This window comes from Rhinichthys klamathensis, unplaced genomic scaffold (genome assembly GCF_029890125.1).
Source record: "Rhinichthys klamathensis goyatoka isolate OS25496 unplaced genomic scaffold, OSU_Roscu_1.1 h1tg000035l_1, whole genome shotgun sequence".
NCBI classification, from domain to species: Eukaryota; Metazoa; Chordata; class Actinopteri; order Cypriniformes; family Leuciscidae; genus Rhinichthys; species Rhinichthys klamathensis.
The window spans coordinates 6125323-6141047 of record NW_026606583.1 but is presented as its reverse complement, the minus strand read 5'-3'; the positions used below and the strand labels follow the sequence as shown (position 1 = coordinate 6141047).

The window sequence follows — 15725 nt, the reverse complement described above, 5'->3', positions numbered from 1 at the left end:
AGACATGGCAAAGACAAGGTGAAGCACTGACATGATGAGATTAAAAATGGCTGTTTACCATTCTAGACATGTTTTTATCATAAAGTCAGAAATACCAGCTGACTGAAACTGTGTGTGTGTGTCTGTTTTCACTTTAATTGTAGTCCTAGGTAATTAGTTGTGCATTTCATTTGTGTTACTTTTTTTTCAACTATGTCTAAACAGTTCTTATTCATTTTTATTTATTAGTTTTGATTTATTTAAATTGTTGCCATGGCAACTATCTGAAATTAAATTATATAGGCTAGTTAAGTAATGACAATGTTTTTATGGTTTTAATTAATTATAATAACCATGGTATTGTCATTATAATTATCAAAATGATTGTCATTATTATATAACAGTATTGAAACTTGTATAACTGCCGTGATAAGATTATTTTTCATTTGAAGGTTGATGGAATTGTAAGTGCCAATATCACATTACTGAATGGCACTCTCTGCTCACAAAGAAAGAGTGATTCGATTAAGTAGATGAAGGAATTCTTTTGAACAATAAACACGATCCACAAAGGACTTGCGACAAAAGGCCAAGTGTAAACTACCTATAGTATACACCCAAATGTATGACACCCTAAAGCATAACAGAACATTTTGTCCTTTTTTATCGCCTTTGAAATGGAACCGGATCCTTTAGTGGTCTGGGTTCAACAATCAGCAAACCTGAAATTCACGCCCCCTGGATTACATTTCAGATATGTTTGAGATAAAGATTGTGTAACAATACACTTCATTTATTGTTGTGAACACTCACTTCTTGAATAAAAGGTTTGATGAATTGAACATCTAATAAACACTTGAAGTAAATCCCATCTTTGTTCTACAATCGAGACCTTTACAGTTTAATTAATAGGCCTCAACTGAAAATTAGCTTAAATTTCAATCAAGGAAATATTGGGACGAAACTTCACACAAAGAAAACCTCTGGGAAACGTGTAAAACAAGCTGTATTGTAATGCAACAGCGTTGTACTGCTCCTGTAAAACCATTTCCAGAACATTTTTTCCTTACACAATCAGCCTTAATGTTTCAGACCTCATGCTGGGCAGAGTTATGTTCTGTGTGTGGAATTTATACTTATCTTATTAACAGTTGGAGTTCATATTCAGGTTTTAGATTATATTTAACAAGTATGTATTCATTTGGCCACACCGGATTAAATGAATCCTCACAAAGAAAGAGTTTGTTCAGAATCCTTGAAAATAGTGACTCAAAAGAATAACTTGTTGAGAGGAGTTGGAAATCATTGAACTCTCATGTGCAACTAGGGAACTAGTGCGCATGTCAGTTAATAAACATTTCAACTTTTTCCATGTCACTCACGAAAAGCAATCACTTAGCTCCTGTAGACTAGTGAAGAAATAATGGGCTACTTTTTCACATCCTTTTTGAAACTGTAAGCTTTGGACCCCATTCATAGTAATTGCATGTCAAAGAGCGACCTGCGCATTATTAAAAGTTCCTTTGCAGAGGTGGAAAATCATGCTTTAGAAGAATGTAGACCTACGAGACCTGTTACCACGGGAACAAATAGTCATAAAAAAGGTTTTGTTTCAGAAGCAGAATGTACAGTATTGGAAGAATGTGGAAAGTCTTAAAGGAAACTTTTTTTTTTTGTGTGGCATGGTCAAATTAATTCATGGGAATTTCGTAGAATGTTGAGACAATGACACAAACTCTTGGGATGAGAATGCATTGCATATTTGTATTGCACTTCTCCCATTCATAGTAATATGAGTCCACTGTCTTTGTAAATTGTGTTTTCTCTCCTCATCTCCCTCTCTCACACACACTATTTTACTTTCACTTTCTTAGTCCAACCAACATTTCATGGTGGGGCTAATGTCAACCCTATCTGAATTAGCCCCGGTGTGGGTCTTAAAGGGAAAGTTCTGCCATTAATTACTCGCCCCCATGTCATTCCAAACCCGTAAGACCTCCATTCACAGCTACTTAATTTACACTTTGAAGGCCCAGAAAGGTAGGAAATACATCGTTAAAATAGTTCATGTGACTACAGTGGTTCAACCTTAATTTTATGAAGTGACGAATACTTTTTGTGCACCAAAAACCCCAAAAATATCACTTCATTCAACATTTGTGAATGGAGCTCCCCCTGAGCTCTCAGATTTCATCAAAAATATCTTCATTTGTGTTCCGAAGATGAACAAAGCTCTTACGGGTTTGGAACGAGATGAGAGTGAGTAATTAATGACATCATTTTCATTTTTGGGTGAAATCTCTTTAAAAGGGGTTGTCCATGGGGTCCATGTCAGCCCTGTATTGGCTAATTCAGCAGACCTACCTCAAGCCCATATGTTGCCCATTGGCCACACAATGAAAAGTATATATTTTTAAATAATTCAAAAAATATATACATTGGAACTTCATGCTATCACGAGAAAGCAAGCAACCCTTACATAACATAAAAACTGCCTAAACATGAGGGTGAGTAATTGACAGAATTTACATTTTTGGGTGAACTAACCCTATAAATGCATTTGCATTTAATAATCCCAACTGACTGTCAATCCACTGGTTGCACATTCAGCATTCTTTGTGGACAGATACAGTATCAGTTGATATTGTGTAACTATGATCACCCTCAAAGGTGGCACTACTGTATTAATACAAATGCATACAAAAGACAATCCCAGGGAACATCACTGATGTCATTGTGTGGAATAAGCAAATTGCCCACATGCCTTTAGAAACGTTTTCCTCTCTTGTAATGAGTTTCGACCTGCAGTAATAATGTGGCCATATGAAACATCAGCTGGCAAAGAAAGTTCATGCAAAGTCCAACCCATTTGAGCCACATGGGAGGGAAATGTAATATTTCAAGTGACCTTTATGTTTAACACCCTCACATCTCATTCCAAATGTTATTTATCCTGACACGATTTGAAAATTGTGTACTAATGCACTATTCTACGCCATTTTTGTAGTATCAACAGTGTGAGAAGTGTATTAACACTAAAAATTCCAAAAAGAAAATGCACAAGGTGCATTTAATTTATGTTAAGATGTAGGACACATGCAAATTAACTTATAAAATTCATATACTAGACTAGAGTACATTGTTCATGTCATTTGGGACGCAGTCTTGAGACATTTTAGAAGATGGGCCATAGTTTTATTGCTCATTAGTTTAAAACATCTGTACAATATTTGAAAAAAAATCAGATAACTAGAAATGTCCTTAAAGGGGCTAAAACGTAAGAATCGCTTTTATTGCCAATGTGTGAACAGCTTGTAACAAAACTTAGAACATGAGACCTTCCCAGGTTGTCTTTAAAAGCCTGTAAACCGATTTTTATGTGAAGTCCTTTTTTTGCAGGGAAAATCAAAAGTATGTTACATTTATGAGCGCACCTTAGAGCCTTTCTTCCATGCAATGACACATGACATGAACGCCTTAATCGTTCGTTTCATGTCATAATTACCATAATTGTTTTTAATTTATTTTTGGTAATTACATGGTGTGAACACAGCATTATACAATATTCATTATGCCAAAAGAGCTAACCTGTAATTTGTCAGTGTCATGCAAAGAAGAGTGATTAATTCAAAATATCCAGATCTGTATAGTAGTTTTAAATATACTTTATCATTTTAATTAGCCTACCTCATCTGTGAACTGTGGGTGTCTTAAACAGTATAGCTGCAAAGAAGTCCCAGCTTTTCCCCTCAAGCAAAGAACTTCGACGCGAGTTAGTATAACAGGGCATTGAATCCCCTTCAGTCTGCTGTATGTAACTCATGTGTGAGTGAGAATGCAAGCAGTAAGTTGCTGGCTGCAATTCACTTAGCCACCAGTCATCAATAATGACTAGGGTTTCAGAAATCTACATACAGCCCCTTTAACAATGTTTTATAAATATACAGATTCACTCACCTTCTCTTAAAACCACCATAACACAACACTTTCTTTACATTTAAGACTGAGACAAGATCACATGTATGCTAGTCTAGTGCTATATCTCCCTTGCACTAATATTATTTTTGAAATGGTTCTAGACCATTATAACATTTACATTCAAAGACAAATCAAAACACAAGATTGATGTGGAATCTGCAGTTAAAATGAATTGACAAAGACAAAATGCACAAATGTAAGATAAATTTGATACAATTAGTAACTTTATTTTTTTTTTCTCCCTCAGTAATATGCATTTTAAAAAAGCAAGGAGTAAAAATCTCAAATGACTGGTTGAATACGGCACTGAAGCGTTTTTACAAACATTCACATATTTTAGGCAATGACACTTTTGTAGAAGGGATTGGGGAAAACAAACAAAAAAACCTTGTTTACTAACCCAATCTCATGAAAAGCATCTCTAAAGCACGCATTGTATAAATTGCACGATAAATACAATGTATGCTATAGAGACGCATTTAATGAGATCAGGCCGGTGTACTACAAACAAATCCAAACTTTATAGTGAAAACCTACAAAATAGCCATGAGTGAACGTCAAAAGAACCAGTTTTACTTTTCTGGGGAGAAAAGTATTAACAGGTTTTTTCCTCCTAAAGCCACGTTTAAATCAATGTAATGTCCTTCACCCTCAGCCTGTTGCCTACATTCACTGCTTTCTTTCCATTTCTAACTCCAAAAGCTGACACTGTAGTCAAATATTAAAATAAGTGCATTTAAAAGTCCAAACACATGCTCAAATGTTTTTCAAAACTGTGCACCAAATCAAACACTGTATAAAACACCACTACAACCAAACGTTCAAGACCTTCAGTGCACAACTTGGGAGAAATCCACATTTCCGTATGAAACCGGTGCAGGAAACAAGCTGAGAGTGAGGAAACTAGCATTTAGCTGAAAAACACTAATCTTTTCACAGCAATATTAAACCTTGACAATAAGAACTATGCATTAAAACAGACAAATTTTACATGGATAATATAAAATGTGCGGGTTTTTTTTTTACATATGTTAAGGAATATAATACCATCAGATCTATTCTAAAGACATCAGTTCAAAAGTACCTTCATTTCGTCGACCGGTTCTAGAACAAAGGTAGGATGCAGTACAGGAGTACGAGACTCAGAAGTGGACGCACCAGAGCCTGGGATGGGTTTGTTGCCGTTGATGTAATTGTTTTTGCAGTTGATGTTGGTTTAGTGGTTGATGTTGGTGTAGTTGGTTTAGTGGTTGATGGTGTAGTTGGTTTAGTGGTTGATGTTGATGTAGGTGGTTTGAGTAGGCCAGAATTTTTGGCGCCTGCTGCCTGTGACATCACAATCCTGCCATTGATGGGCTGAATACTCCGGAAAGTGTTGGTCATTAGAGAAGAATTGGTGGTCTTGTTGATGTAGACGGTCTTCGTGAAGAGATCAATCTAGAAAATACAAAAGCAGTTTAAAAGCTAAAGAAATATGTATCAGGAATTGAACTGAATTGTACGTTAAAAAATGATCCATTTGGACTACAGCTAAATAAACTTAATGTGATGCAGAGTCAGTTATACCAAAGACTATATAACAAGTCTTAAGGCACGCCATGTAAGTTCACCACTAGAGGTCGTTTATACATAAAGCAAGCTTGATGACGCCATGATTTCACGGAATGGGAGTTGTCATCTTCACCTCTACAGTCAGTGGAGAATACCTTTATGTCTATGGAGACTACGATGGGACTCAGGCAGAAATCATATTCATGAATGACCGGAAATATATTAAAGATTATTAATGTTACGAAAGTCGTTGGAGCGGAACAAGGCCGCTGGAGCAATTGCTAATGAGAGACGAGCGCGAGAGACCGCTCGAGAGCAGTGGAGCTTTTATTATCCCACAGACGCCGCTTCCGGTCATGCGTATGTGGGGTAACGCAGCACAGTTTATCGTGTTAGATACATTTGAGTGTGTTGAAAGTTGTCATGATGCTACTCTGTGCGTTCGCTCAGTGGCTATATGAGACACTTGTTGCACACTGCAGTAAGCTAGATCGATATTAGGCATGGTAAATATGGTACTCGCGTTAAATCAAGAAAACGAGATTTAAACATAGAATTGATATGGAAAAACCACACCATCGTTAATATTCGTATCACTGTATATCAAGTGCTGAGGAAGCCTCCGGAGCTGAAATTCAGATATGGTAATAGTTTTTGTTTACGAGACACACTGTAAAGCGGTAGACCAATCACAACAGACTGGGCCATCTGACCAATCAGAGCAGAGAAGTCTGAAAAGGAGGGGCTTAGAGAGACCGAATTTTGGGTGCATTTCCCGAAAGCATTGTTAGCCAATGGTCGCAAGTTCTGTCGTTATCAGTATAGTTCCACGAGTCTGTGTTTCCTGAAACCATAGTCCTAACGAACATTCGCAAACAGCATTGCAAAGTTGTGGTTGGAAATACAGGTCTCGCCCTGTGGTTAGAAGCAGAGTTTCTTGTTTGCATAACCTGTGGATTCAGTACAGTCTATCTTTCATTTAGAATACAATTATCATTTACGTCTAAATTTGTCAAGAGATTTAAAGCACCATTTTTGAAGTGTGCGCATGTGCGTACAGGCTCGTTCTTGCGCATTAGAGCACATGATTGAATCTGGAAATAAAGCAACATAACAGAAAAATGAGAAATAGCCCTCAGATGCCATGTCCTTAATTTATAGCACAACATCTAGCTTTAATTCGATCCCAAACAGATTCATTAGAAGTTATTACTCCATGTGCAGGAGATTAACCAACGGGGTTGAACGACCAATTTGCGAAACAGTCGTGGCTAGCTAGTTGAGTTCTTCGATGATGCATCATACAATGGTAGTTAAACAGAGTTATGTCGTTGTACAGGAAAGTCACCCCTGGATGGAAAATGCAAATCAAAAAGACAAGTCTAAATATTTTGTGTATAGACTTACCAAATCTTTGCTGACTTTGATGGGATCTTTAAAGATGGTCCACACAACACCTTCAGTGCAGTTTGGTGTAGTCATAGAGCCCATATAACGGTAATATTTCGTCCTGTCCACTCCAGGAAGCAGATCATTCATGGAGATATTGTGGGAAATGCGTTCTACATCACCTTAGATGAAATTAATAGGTTTATGAACATTACCAGCATATTTTATACAACCACTTCTTTCCTCATACTCTAGGATCATGCCAAACCTGCATTGGCAATTTTCTTAAGATAAGATGTTAAGTACTTCCAGCTCGTCGGTTTCCCAATGTCATTAGTGGCCTGTGGGTGACATTTCAATTAAACATTCTGTTGAAATAGTTTTTCTCCAAATATGAGAGAGAAAGAGGCAACGTACCTCAATAAAGACACCAAGAACTGCCATTTCTGGATCACCAGACACGCTGCCATTATGCACCGCCTTATTTACGATATGCAACTGAGACACAAGACCGTTCATAAGACCAATAATAAAAACAAAGCTTTATTGTATTACATTATATTCATACCTCCATAGGGTATCGTTTGTCATCCACAGTGTGTTCAGATCCAGGCATGGCGCTGCCGTTACCCCAGTGGAGATGAAAATGCTTGCTGGTAAACAAGCCTGGCAGATCACCTCCTTCCACATGCATTCTCTTGCGATCAAGTGGAACTTTAACTGAAGAGTAAAGCCACAACAAATTGACCAGTGAGATTCTGTTCCAAGCCAGTTTATCTTTTGCACGACACAGCCTTCTAAAAACATGGCGATAAAGTTAAGTTTAACTTTTTAAAAAAACACATCTCTAGAACTTTAGTTTGCCTCAAGTTTTGCTCAATTGTGTTGGAAACGACAAAGCTATAGTTGGCTTTGGGAAACTCACCCCTGAAAAAAAAAGCCTGTATTGCAGAAAACTAGAATAAAACAGTTTAAGACAATAAAGAGATCTACTCACTTGTCTTGCCAGTGTTTATAATCTCAGTCAAGGTCGCTTTGTCATCGTAGCCAGTGAAGTTGAAAGGGGTCAGATTAGCATTAGCTCGGACATTGGCGGATATGATGTTTATTGGAGACTGTTGAGTGCCATTACAGGCTTTACTTGCAATTTTGGACCAAGTGACATCTCCTGAAATGCAAAAATGTAATTTAAACATCCTCACCCTGTTAACAGAAGTATTTTGTTAACTTGCTCAGATTTCACAATCATTTTAAACTTATATCTTTGTTGTAGCTAGGCTTACCCTACATCTTTAAATTTAGGTTAAAGTATGGGGGAACTTACTGCAGGATGGCCTGTTATAACACCACGCTAAAAAAAAAAAGAAAAGCAAAATGGACATTAATGTTTAAAACATGACAATCTACGGTGACATTAATCAGAGGAATGACAAACAAACACTTACACACAGAGGATGATGCAGTGTGCACCATCAGCCACAGACAAGCAAGGCAGGCCATGAAAGCATTCATCTAAAAAACAACAGAAGTAACGCAAACACTCCATTTAATTTTCAGCTAAATGGATTCAAAGCGAAGTTCTTTCCCAGAACAAATCAACACTTAAGCATTACAGATTACACTTGTTATACGTGTTAATTTGTACAATACATTTTTATGAATGCTTTGTCTTACCATTTTAGTCAGTTAAAATAACTTCACCAGTCCTTAAATATTGCACTTGGCTACCTCTCTTCTGATTAAAGCCAATAGTTTCTGTACTGAAACTGCAAAACCCTGTTGGAAAACCACCGTGTATGAAAGCTTTATTCTCAAACACTTTTAAAGTCCTGAAATGTGCAAAGACACGACTATGGACGGGTATCAAAATGATTTAATTGAGACCAGGTGTGATTGAGGTCCATTTGGTTCAGGTGTTTTATGATGTCATCTATTACACTCCACCCCCTGAATGGTAAATTTATGTCCAGTTTCTTTCATCCATGTCAGATGTAGCCTAACAAACTTATGAGTATTCATTTTTATTATAGAAAGGAATGTTAAATGCGTTGTATTAAGTATCCGATCATCATATTTAAGCATAAGTAAATATACTTTTATGGATATTGACTCAAGTAAAGTTAAAGTAGCTTATTTGAAAAACACTAAGGGCACATTTACACAACAACAATGTATTTAAAACGTAACAAATTTTCCTTTGCGTTTTCCCGCGTACAGTTGACAAAAAACGATCCCTTCACATGGATCCACGAAAACGACTAAAAATGCCAGTAGTTGTTACTCCGTAAGGAAACACTACGCCATCGTGTAATCAGCCCCTAAAAGTAAAAGTAACTGATATTGAAACTACATAAGTATTAAAAGTTCAGGTACATTTTATAATGAATGGCACAGGTGATTGTATCAATGAAAGCTGAGTGGTGGGTTGCTGGAGTCTGTTTTATGAAATTAAATATTAACAAACATTAATTGGATTGTGCACAAAAATGAACAAAGTCAATCATTTACACATCATATTTACAAATCTGTTTGAATTCCCTAGAACAAATCTTGGTTATCTTGTTAAATATATTTTATAACATACTTTCGTTGTTAGATAATGCTTCTTAATGATGCTACATCACCCAGATTAATTCACTTTATATTTGAGTAATTTACCATACCAATATGTAATATCTGACAATGATGCCTGATTTGTTTGTTCAGTCAAACTCTGATTAATAAAAATCTGATAAAACCTTAACATGCTGTTTTTTTATTACAGTATTTAACAGGTTTAGAAACTTAATACTCAGCTAAACTTTTCATTAGGATAAAAATGAGTTCAAACACAAATATATACACTGACAAATCGTAACTGATGTTAAGTATTTATAAAAGAAGTGTTTAATATCCCTCACAAAAAAAATAGATGGTATTACCATGGTACTTATATCATGAAACTTTTTGAAAGACTGACACCTAGAACTTGTTTGAAATTAGTGCAAATTCAGCTTTCTTCCATTTTCAATGGAAAGCCTGGCATTTGGATTTAGGGTCTGGTTTGGATTCAGGTACCCTGTCAGCCCATTCTCATCCCAAGACGTCATATGTCTGACGCTTTTGACCATATGTCAACATCCGACGTTTTAGGGTACCCTTTAACGGCAGTATATGACGCTATCTAATCCTAACCCTACCCCAGACCTAAACCTACCCGCAACTGACGCTAAAGGTAAAGCGTCAGATATATGACGCCCCGGGATCGTCATCTAACTGACGTTAAAGGGTACCCTAAAACGTCGGATGTTGACGTATGGTCAAAAGCATCAATCATATGACGTTTTGGGATGAGAATGTGTTGACCCTGTAGGTCTTGAAGATCTAGTCTTGACTCCAAGTACTTACAGAATTAAAGTTAATGCACAAGTCCCAAACTATTACTTAACAGTTATTTACCAGCACAAAGAGACCATCTAATAGACAATATTTCCAGATTCTATAGGCCGTTTTGGCTTCACTCTCAGAAGAGAATCTTCCCACACCACAAAGCATTACAAGGATGAATTTCATAAATGGACCTTATGAGAAGAATGAAACTTGCTACCTGACTGAGAACATGACACACTTTTATTTATTTCTCAAAATAGAACATACATATAAAAAAAAAAAAGAATAAAAAGGTTTATAGATTAGTTGAATAGAATGAAAGGCAGTGTTTTGACAAGGCAGTCACATGTTGATGCAAAAATAAATTACCATTTAAAGATAATACCCAAGCCCTTGTGCATATACTGTACATAAAGGATAAACCAGAGTAAAACTCCAGACCAGTGATTCCTGCAGGAGGAGAACAACTCTGACAAGACAAGAATGTGACAGTCAAAACAAGCACCAGTTACATCTGCTAAATTGAGATCATTTTAAAATCTCACCAGTTCTTGAATTACTCAAACTAAGAACAGAAACTTATGACAAATTGAGAACCACATGTTTAAAAATCAAATTCAATATTAGCTCCGTACACTCAACTACATACATTTAAACTACATTACAACTCTAAAAGCTTAAATGGTTTCATTCTAAAGTGCAATCTTAACAAAATGTCTTAATGGCAATTGTGGAGTAAAATGATATGATGTACATTAGACATGTTTGCAGGAGTATAAAAAAAAAAAAACCCACCCAATTTACACCCATAAAACACTAGCTATTGAGCTTTAGTTGATAAGTAACTTGTTAAATATAGTGTTGGACAGAGACAAATGCATACATTAACTAGGACACCATTTAAATATCTCAAGTTAGTTACTTTTCTTTTTTTACAATTTGTTAAAATATTACTTGAAAATAATTTAAGACACTTCATAACACCCACTTGAATCCTACCAGAATTCATCACTTGAGAAATCAAATGCAGGATAAGGTTCAGGGGTATGACACTCATAAGAGAAGTCTAGAACGTCCACGTATGATGCCGCGTGGGATAGAGGATCAGTAGCTGTGGTACCGGCCACCTGTGACGTTATGATCCTGCCATTGACTGGCTGTACACCCCTGAACGTGTCCACCATTAGGGGAGAGTTGGTCGCCTTGTTGATGTAAACGCTGGTGCTAAATAGGTCAATCTAGAATGGGTGCGTGAGACCAGAAAAATCAAAACCAAGTTCCATAAATAAACTACCCAAAACAGACTTACCTATTTGCCACCAAACCAAAGATATTGAAATATCAAAACATAACTGATAAGAGTGGGAGTGACTTTGTTTGACTCCCCAAAGAACCTTTCTGTGAAGAGTTCTTATGACCCTTTTCTTTACACTCAAAAATAAATGCTTTTGATTGGCATCTGTGGATCCATGAAGAACCTTTTGAGCTTTTATTTTTAAGAGTGTAGATTAAATGTTCTTAATAGAACTGATCAATAAAAGGTTGTTTGGGGAACACAATGGTTATTCTATGACATCACTGTGAAAAACTTAAGGGTTTTGTGAAGAATTTTAATCTGAAGAACCTTTTTAACATTACAAATTAACCATGGATGTTAAAGGCTTTTCATGGACCCATGAACGCCAATAAAAAAAAAAAAAAAAAAAAATATGTTTTAGTCTCAGACTTACCAAATCCTGGCTGACCTTGACCGGGTCTTTAAAGATGGTCCACACAACACCTTCTTTGCAGTTTGGTGTAGTCAAAGACCCAAGATAACGGTAATATTTCATCCTGTCCACTCCAGGAAGCAGATCATCCATAGAGATATATTCAGTGATGCATGCTTTATCACCTGAGAAGCAGAAAGGGCATTAGAAAATATTGTTGTCAGATCTGACAACAGGACATAACTCAAAGAATTTTAGTCATGGAAAAAAAGCAACAAGCATGTACTTGAGAAGCCTGAGACTTGCCTGCATTGGCGATGTTTGCTAGGTAAGATGTCAAGGTCTTCCAGCTCTCTGGTTTACCAGTGTCATCAGTGGCCTGTTTAAAAACAAAAAAAACCCTCAACTAAAACATACAGTCTCAAACCATTTATTGGTAAGAAACATACCTCAATGAAGAAACCAAGAGCAGCCAATATAGTTGACCCATTATGTTCAAACTTATTCACTATGTGCAACTGAAACAGATGGGCAGGACAAATGATGAGTGATAAAGTACAAAAAGTTGTACTAGTCTGTACAATATTCATACCTCCATAGGGTATTGTTTGCCATCCACAGTGTGTTCAGATCCAAGCATGGCGCTGCCGTTACCCCAGTGGAGATGAAAATGCTTACTGGCAAACAAGCCTGGCAGATCACCTCCTTCCACATGCATTCTCTTGCGATCAAGTGTAACTTTAACTGAAGAGTAAAGCCAAATTACCACATGCATATGTTATTTTTATGTCATCTTGACTTGCAGCTCGTTTTATTGTCATCTATGCATTTGAACATGCGCTCACTTGTCTTGCCAGTGTTTTTAATCTCAGTCAAGGTCGCTTTGTCATCGTAGCCAGTGAAGTTGAAAGGGGTCAGATTAGCATTAGCTCGGACATTGGCGGATATGATGTTTATTGGAGACTGTTGAGTGCCATTACAGTCTTTTTCTGCAATTATGGGCCATGCGACGTCACCTGAGATGCAGAAAGCACATTAAAGCAAAACTCACTGACTTATTCTGTGCCAAAAGGAGGAGTTATAGAACAATAACCTATTAAAAAGGATGCAAGAAAAAACTCACTACATGAAGGCTTGTGATAACACCAAGCTGAGAAGAGCCCAAATACAGCAAGATTAACACATTGAATGAGAATTTTTTTTGACAGTAGAAACATAATCGAATGACATGTTTGGAAACCAAGTCACATGACCACATCTTACCCACAGACACTGGTGCGCTGTATGATACAGACAACAAACAAGCTGCAAGGCAGGTCATAAACCAAGCATTCATCTTGAAGGAGAGGAAACGCAAAAGGATAGTGTTACAAACTCTAACTAATTTAAATGTTTTAGATTATTTAGCCAAATATCAAAGATTCAATCATTTGGAAGTTATCCCACACGTATCTTACCATTTTAGAAAATTACATCAAAACCAAGTCCTCTACGTATATTGAACCTGCAAGACCCTACTCCAAAACCCATTATTACACTCAAAGGCTTTAAAAGCAGCAAACAAGCTTAGGGTGACCTCAAATACCAAACACTGACAGCTGTTGCCCTTTACGGTGTCAGGTAGTTCATTAAGGTCAGTTTGGTTCAGGTGAAGCATGTGAATCAGGTCTCCACCCCCAGGAGACATGCAGCTTTGATGAATAGCATGAGTTCCAAAAGCAATTAATGTCAATTCCATGAGTTTTTGATGATTTATATATATATTAAGCAGCAATATATATATATATATATATATATATATATTAGAATGTATTGGATTATTAGACAGGTTTCTGAAGGATCATGTGATACTGAAGACTGGAGTAATGATGCTAAATTTTAGCTTTGCATCACAGAAATAAAAATTACATATGTTCACATAGAAAACATTTTTACAATTATTTTACAATATTACTATTTTTACTGTATTATTGATTATATAAAGGCAGCCTTGGCGAGCAGAAGATTCTTCTTTCAAAAACATTTTAAAAATCATAAATGTTCCAAACTTTTGAACGTGAACACACAAGCATTTTGACTGGTCTTACAGTAATTAATGTTTTAATTTTAATGAGGTCTATCATGCTTTAGAAACTTAAAACATAAATCCTCTTAAATACCACAGAATCAGCTAATGTTGAATATAATTACAGATACTATGCACTTCATATAAAACATTAGCAGTCTATATGATTTCATCTGTTTTAAACTGTTTTGGATAGAAACATAATTGATTACAGCAAACTTCAACCAAGATCAATAAAGATGACACAATGTACAAAAGATATAAATTAATAAAATAAGCTCATACAGTCAAGTTAAGATATATTTATTAAAGCACTGTATACAATACAGATTGTTTCAAAGGAGCATTACAGAGATAAACAGGAAAATACGATCAATGATGCAATCAATACAATTCTGTGTAATTATTCAGCTGAAGCCAGTTCAGTGTTGATTCAGTTTAGTTCAATAACTGTATAATGCTCATTAATTATGATATTAGTTGTAAATTCTGTAAGGAGCACTACAGAAGATAATAGTGTCATTATTCACTTCATCACTTCAATGATTCAGTTCCGTGTCAAATGTTGCAAAATTCATCAATTGTGACCCTGGACCACAAAACCAGTCACAAGTCGCACGGGTATGTTTGTGGCAATAGCCAAAGATACATTGTATGGGTCAAAATTATCGATATGCCAAAAATCATTAGGATTTTAAGTAAAGATCATGTTCCATGAAGATATTTTGTAAATTTCCTAAAACAAATGATTTTTGTGAGTGGATGCAGCAAAATCGCGAACATAAATGGACAACTTTAAAGGAGATTTTCTCAATGTTTAGATTTTTTTGCACCCTCAGATTCCAGATTTTAAAATAGTTGTATCTCGGACAAATATTGTCCTATCCTAACAAACCATACATCAATGATCATCAACCATACAAAGCTTATTTGTTCAGCTTTCAGATGATGTATAAGTCTCAATTAAAAATAAAAAAGACACTTATGACTGGTTTTGTGGTCCAGGGTATCAATTATGAAAAAGTGTAATCAGCTAAAAAGCAGCTCTGCAGAAAACAGTGGTGTTAGAACAAACGTGACAAGAGAAGAACTGTGATGATAGATATAGTGGATGTGGCCGCAGAAGAAGGTGCTGTGGAGCGCTGTGATGTCACAACTCTGCCATTCAAGGGCTGAACTCCTCTGAAGTTGTTGGTCATCAGAACTGGAGGGCTTGCTTTGAAAAAGGTAGTTGTGCTGAAGCGGTTGATCTGTTTGGAGGAATAAATTCAACTGAGTGACTTTTAGGTTTTAACTCAGAATATGTAGAATGTTGCCATCCAATAATAGACGACTACGATTTTTTTATGAATTACTCTACTATAGAGTTGCCTTGACTTACCAAGTCCTGACTGACTTTGATGGGATCCTTGAACACAGTCCAAATCACAACTTCATTGCAGTTGGGTGTGGTAAGAGAGCCTCGGTACCGGTAATATTTAGTCCTGTTCACCCCTTCAAGCAGACTGTCCAGTGGCATGATTGCTGAGGTTGTATTACCTATATACACAAAAACGTCAAGGTGTAAAGAAACTACTTGTCCGTCTTCAGTTTGTTGTTAAATCATATTGAAGATGAAGAGAGAATAACTAAATATAACATGTTTTTAATGGTATGAGGTGCTTTAAAGATAAAGATATTTACAA

The 15725-nt window shown here is 36.2% G+C and overlaps 3 protein-coding genes across 3 annotated transcripts in view; all 3 read right to left on the bottom strand.

Annotated features, from left to right (window-relative positions):
- Positions 1-4970: 4970 nt before the first annotated feature.
- Positions 4971-8661, bottom strand: LOC130080590 (carbonic anhydrase 4-like). Its single transcript, XM_056246018.1, has 9 exons — positions 8572-8661; positions 8343-8409; positions 8222-8248; positions 7895-8065; positions 7466-7617; positions 7315-7395; positions 7166-7238; positions 6916-7079; positions 4971-5394 (listed from the first exon to the last, which is right to left on the bottom strand). The coding sequence occupies exons 1-9, from the start codon at positions 8572-8574 to the stop codon at positions 5062-5064; spliced, it is 1071 nt and encodes a 356-aa protein (XP_056101993.1). The 5' UTR covers positions 8575-8661; the 3' UTR covers positions 4971-5061.
- Positions 8662-11261: 2600 nt separating this feature from the next.
- On the bottom strand, positions 11262-13662 carry LOC130080432 (carbonic anhydrase 4-like). Its single transcript, XM_056245780.1, has 8 exons — positions 13572-13662; positions 13099-13125; positions 12821-12991; positions 12568-12719; positions 12425-12493; positions 12282-12354; positions 11997-12160; positions 11262-11504 (listed from the first exon to the last, which is right to left on the bottom strand). The coding sequence occupies exons 1-8, from the start codon at positions 13660-13662 to the stop codon at positions 11262-11264; spliced, it is 990 nt and encodes a 329-aa protein (XP_056101755.1).
- Positions 13663-15013: 1351 nt separating this feature from the next.
- LOC130080431 (uncharacterized) overlaps positions 15014-15725 on the bottom strand; it is a 40482-nt gene continuing 39770 nt past the window's right edge. Inside the window, exons 19-20 of the mRNA XM_056245779.1 lie at positions 15422-15579; positions 15014-15290 (exon numbers count right to left, since the gene is read on the bottom strand). Coding sequence (XP_056101754.1) covers positions 15105-15290; positions 15422-15579 — 344 coding nt within the window. The 3' untranslated portion in view covers positions 15014-15104. The remainder of the gene's footprint in view (positions 15291-15421; positions 15580-15725) is intronic.

Coding starts and splice junctions, on each gene's coding strand:
- LOC130080590 (XM_056246018.1), bottom strand. Junction 8,249..8,342: donor CACTGCATCATCCTCTGTGT/GTAAGTGTTTGT, acceptor TTTTTTTTTTAG/CGTGGTGTTATAACAGGCCA. Junction 7,239..7,314: donor TTCTTGGTGTCTTTATTGAG/GTACGTTGCCTC, acceptor TGTCACCCACAG/GCCACTAATGACATTGGGAA.
- LOC130080432 (XM_056245780.1), bottom strand. CDS start 13,662: ATGTCTCCTGGGGGTGGAGACCTGATTCACATGCTTCACCTGAACCAA. Junction 12,992..13,098: donor TTATCACAAGCCTTCATGTA/GTGAGTTTTTTC, acceptor TCTGCATCTCAG/GTGACGTCGCATGGCCCATA. Junction 11,505..11,996: donor TCAAGGTCAGCCAGGATTTG/GTAAGTCTGAGA, acceptor CACCCATTCTAG/ATTGACCTATTTAGCACCAG.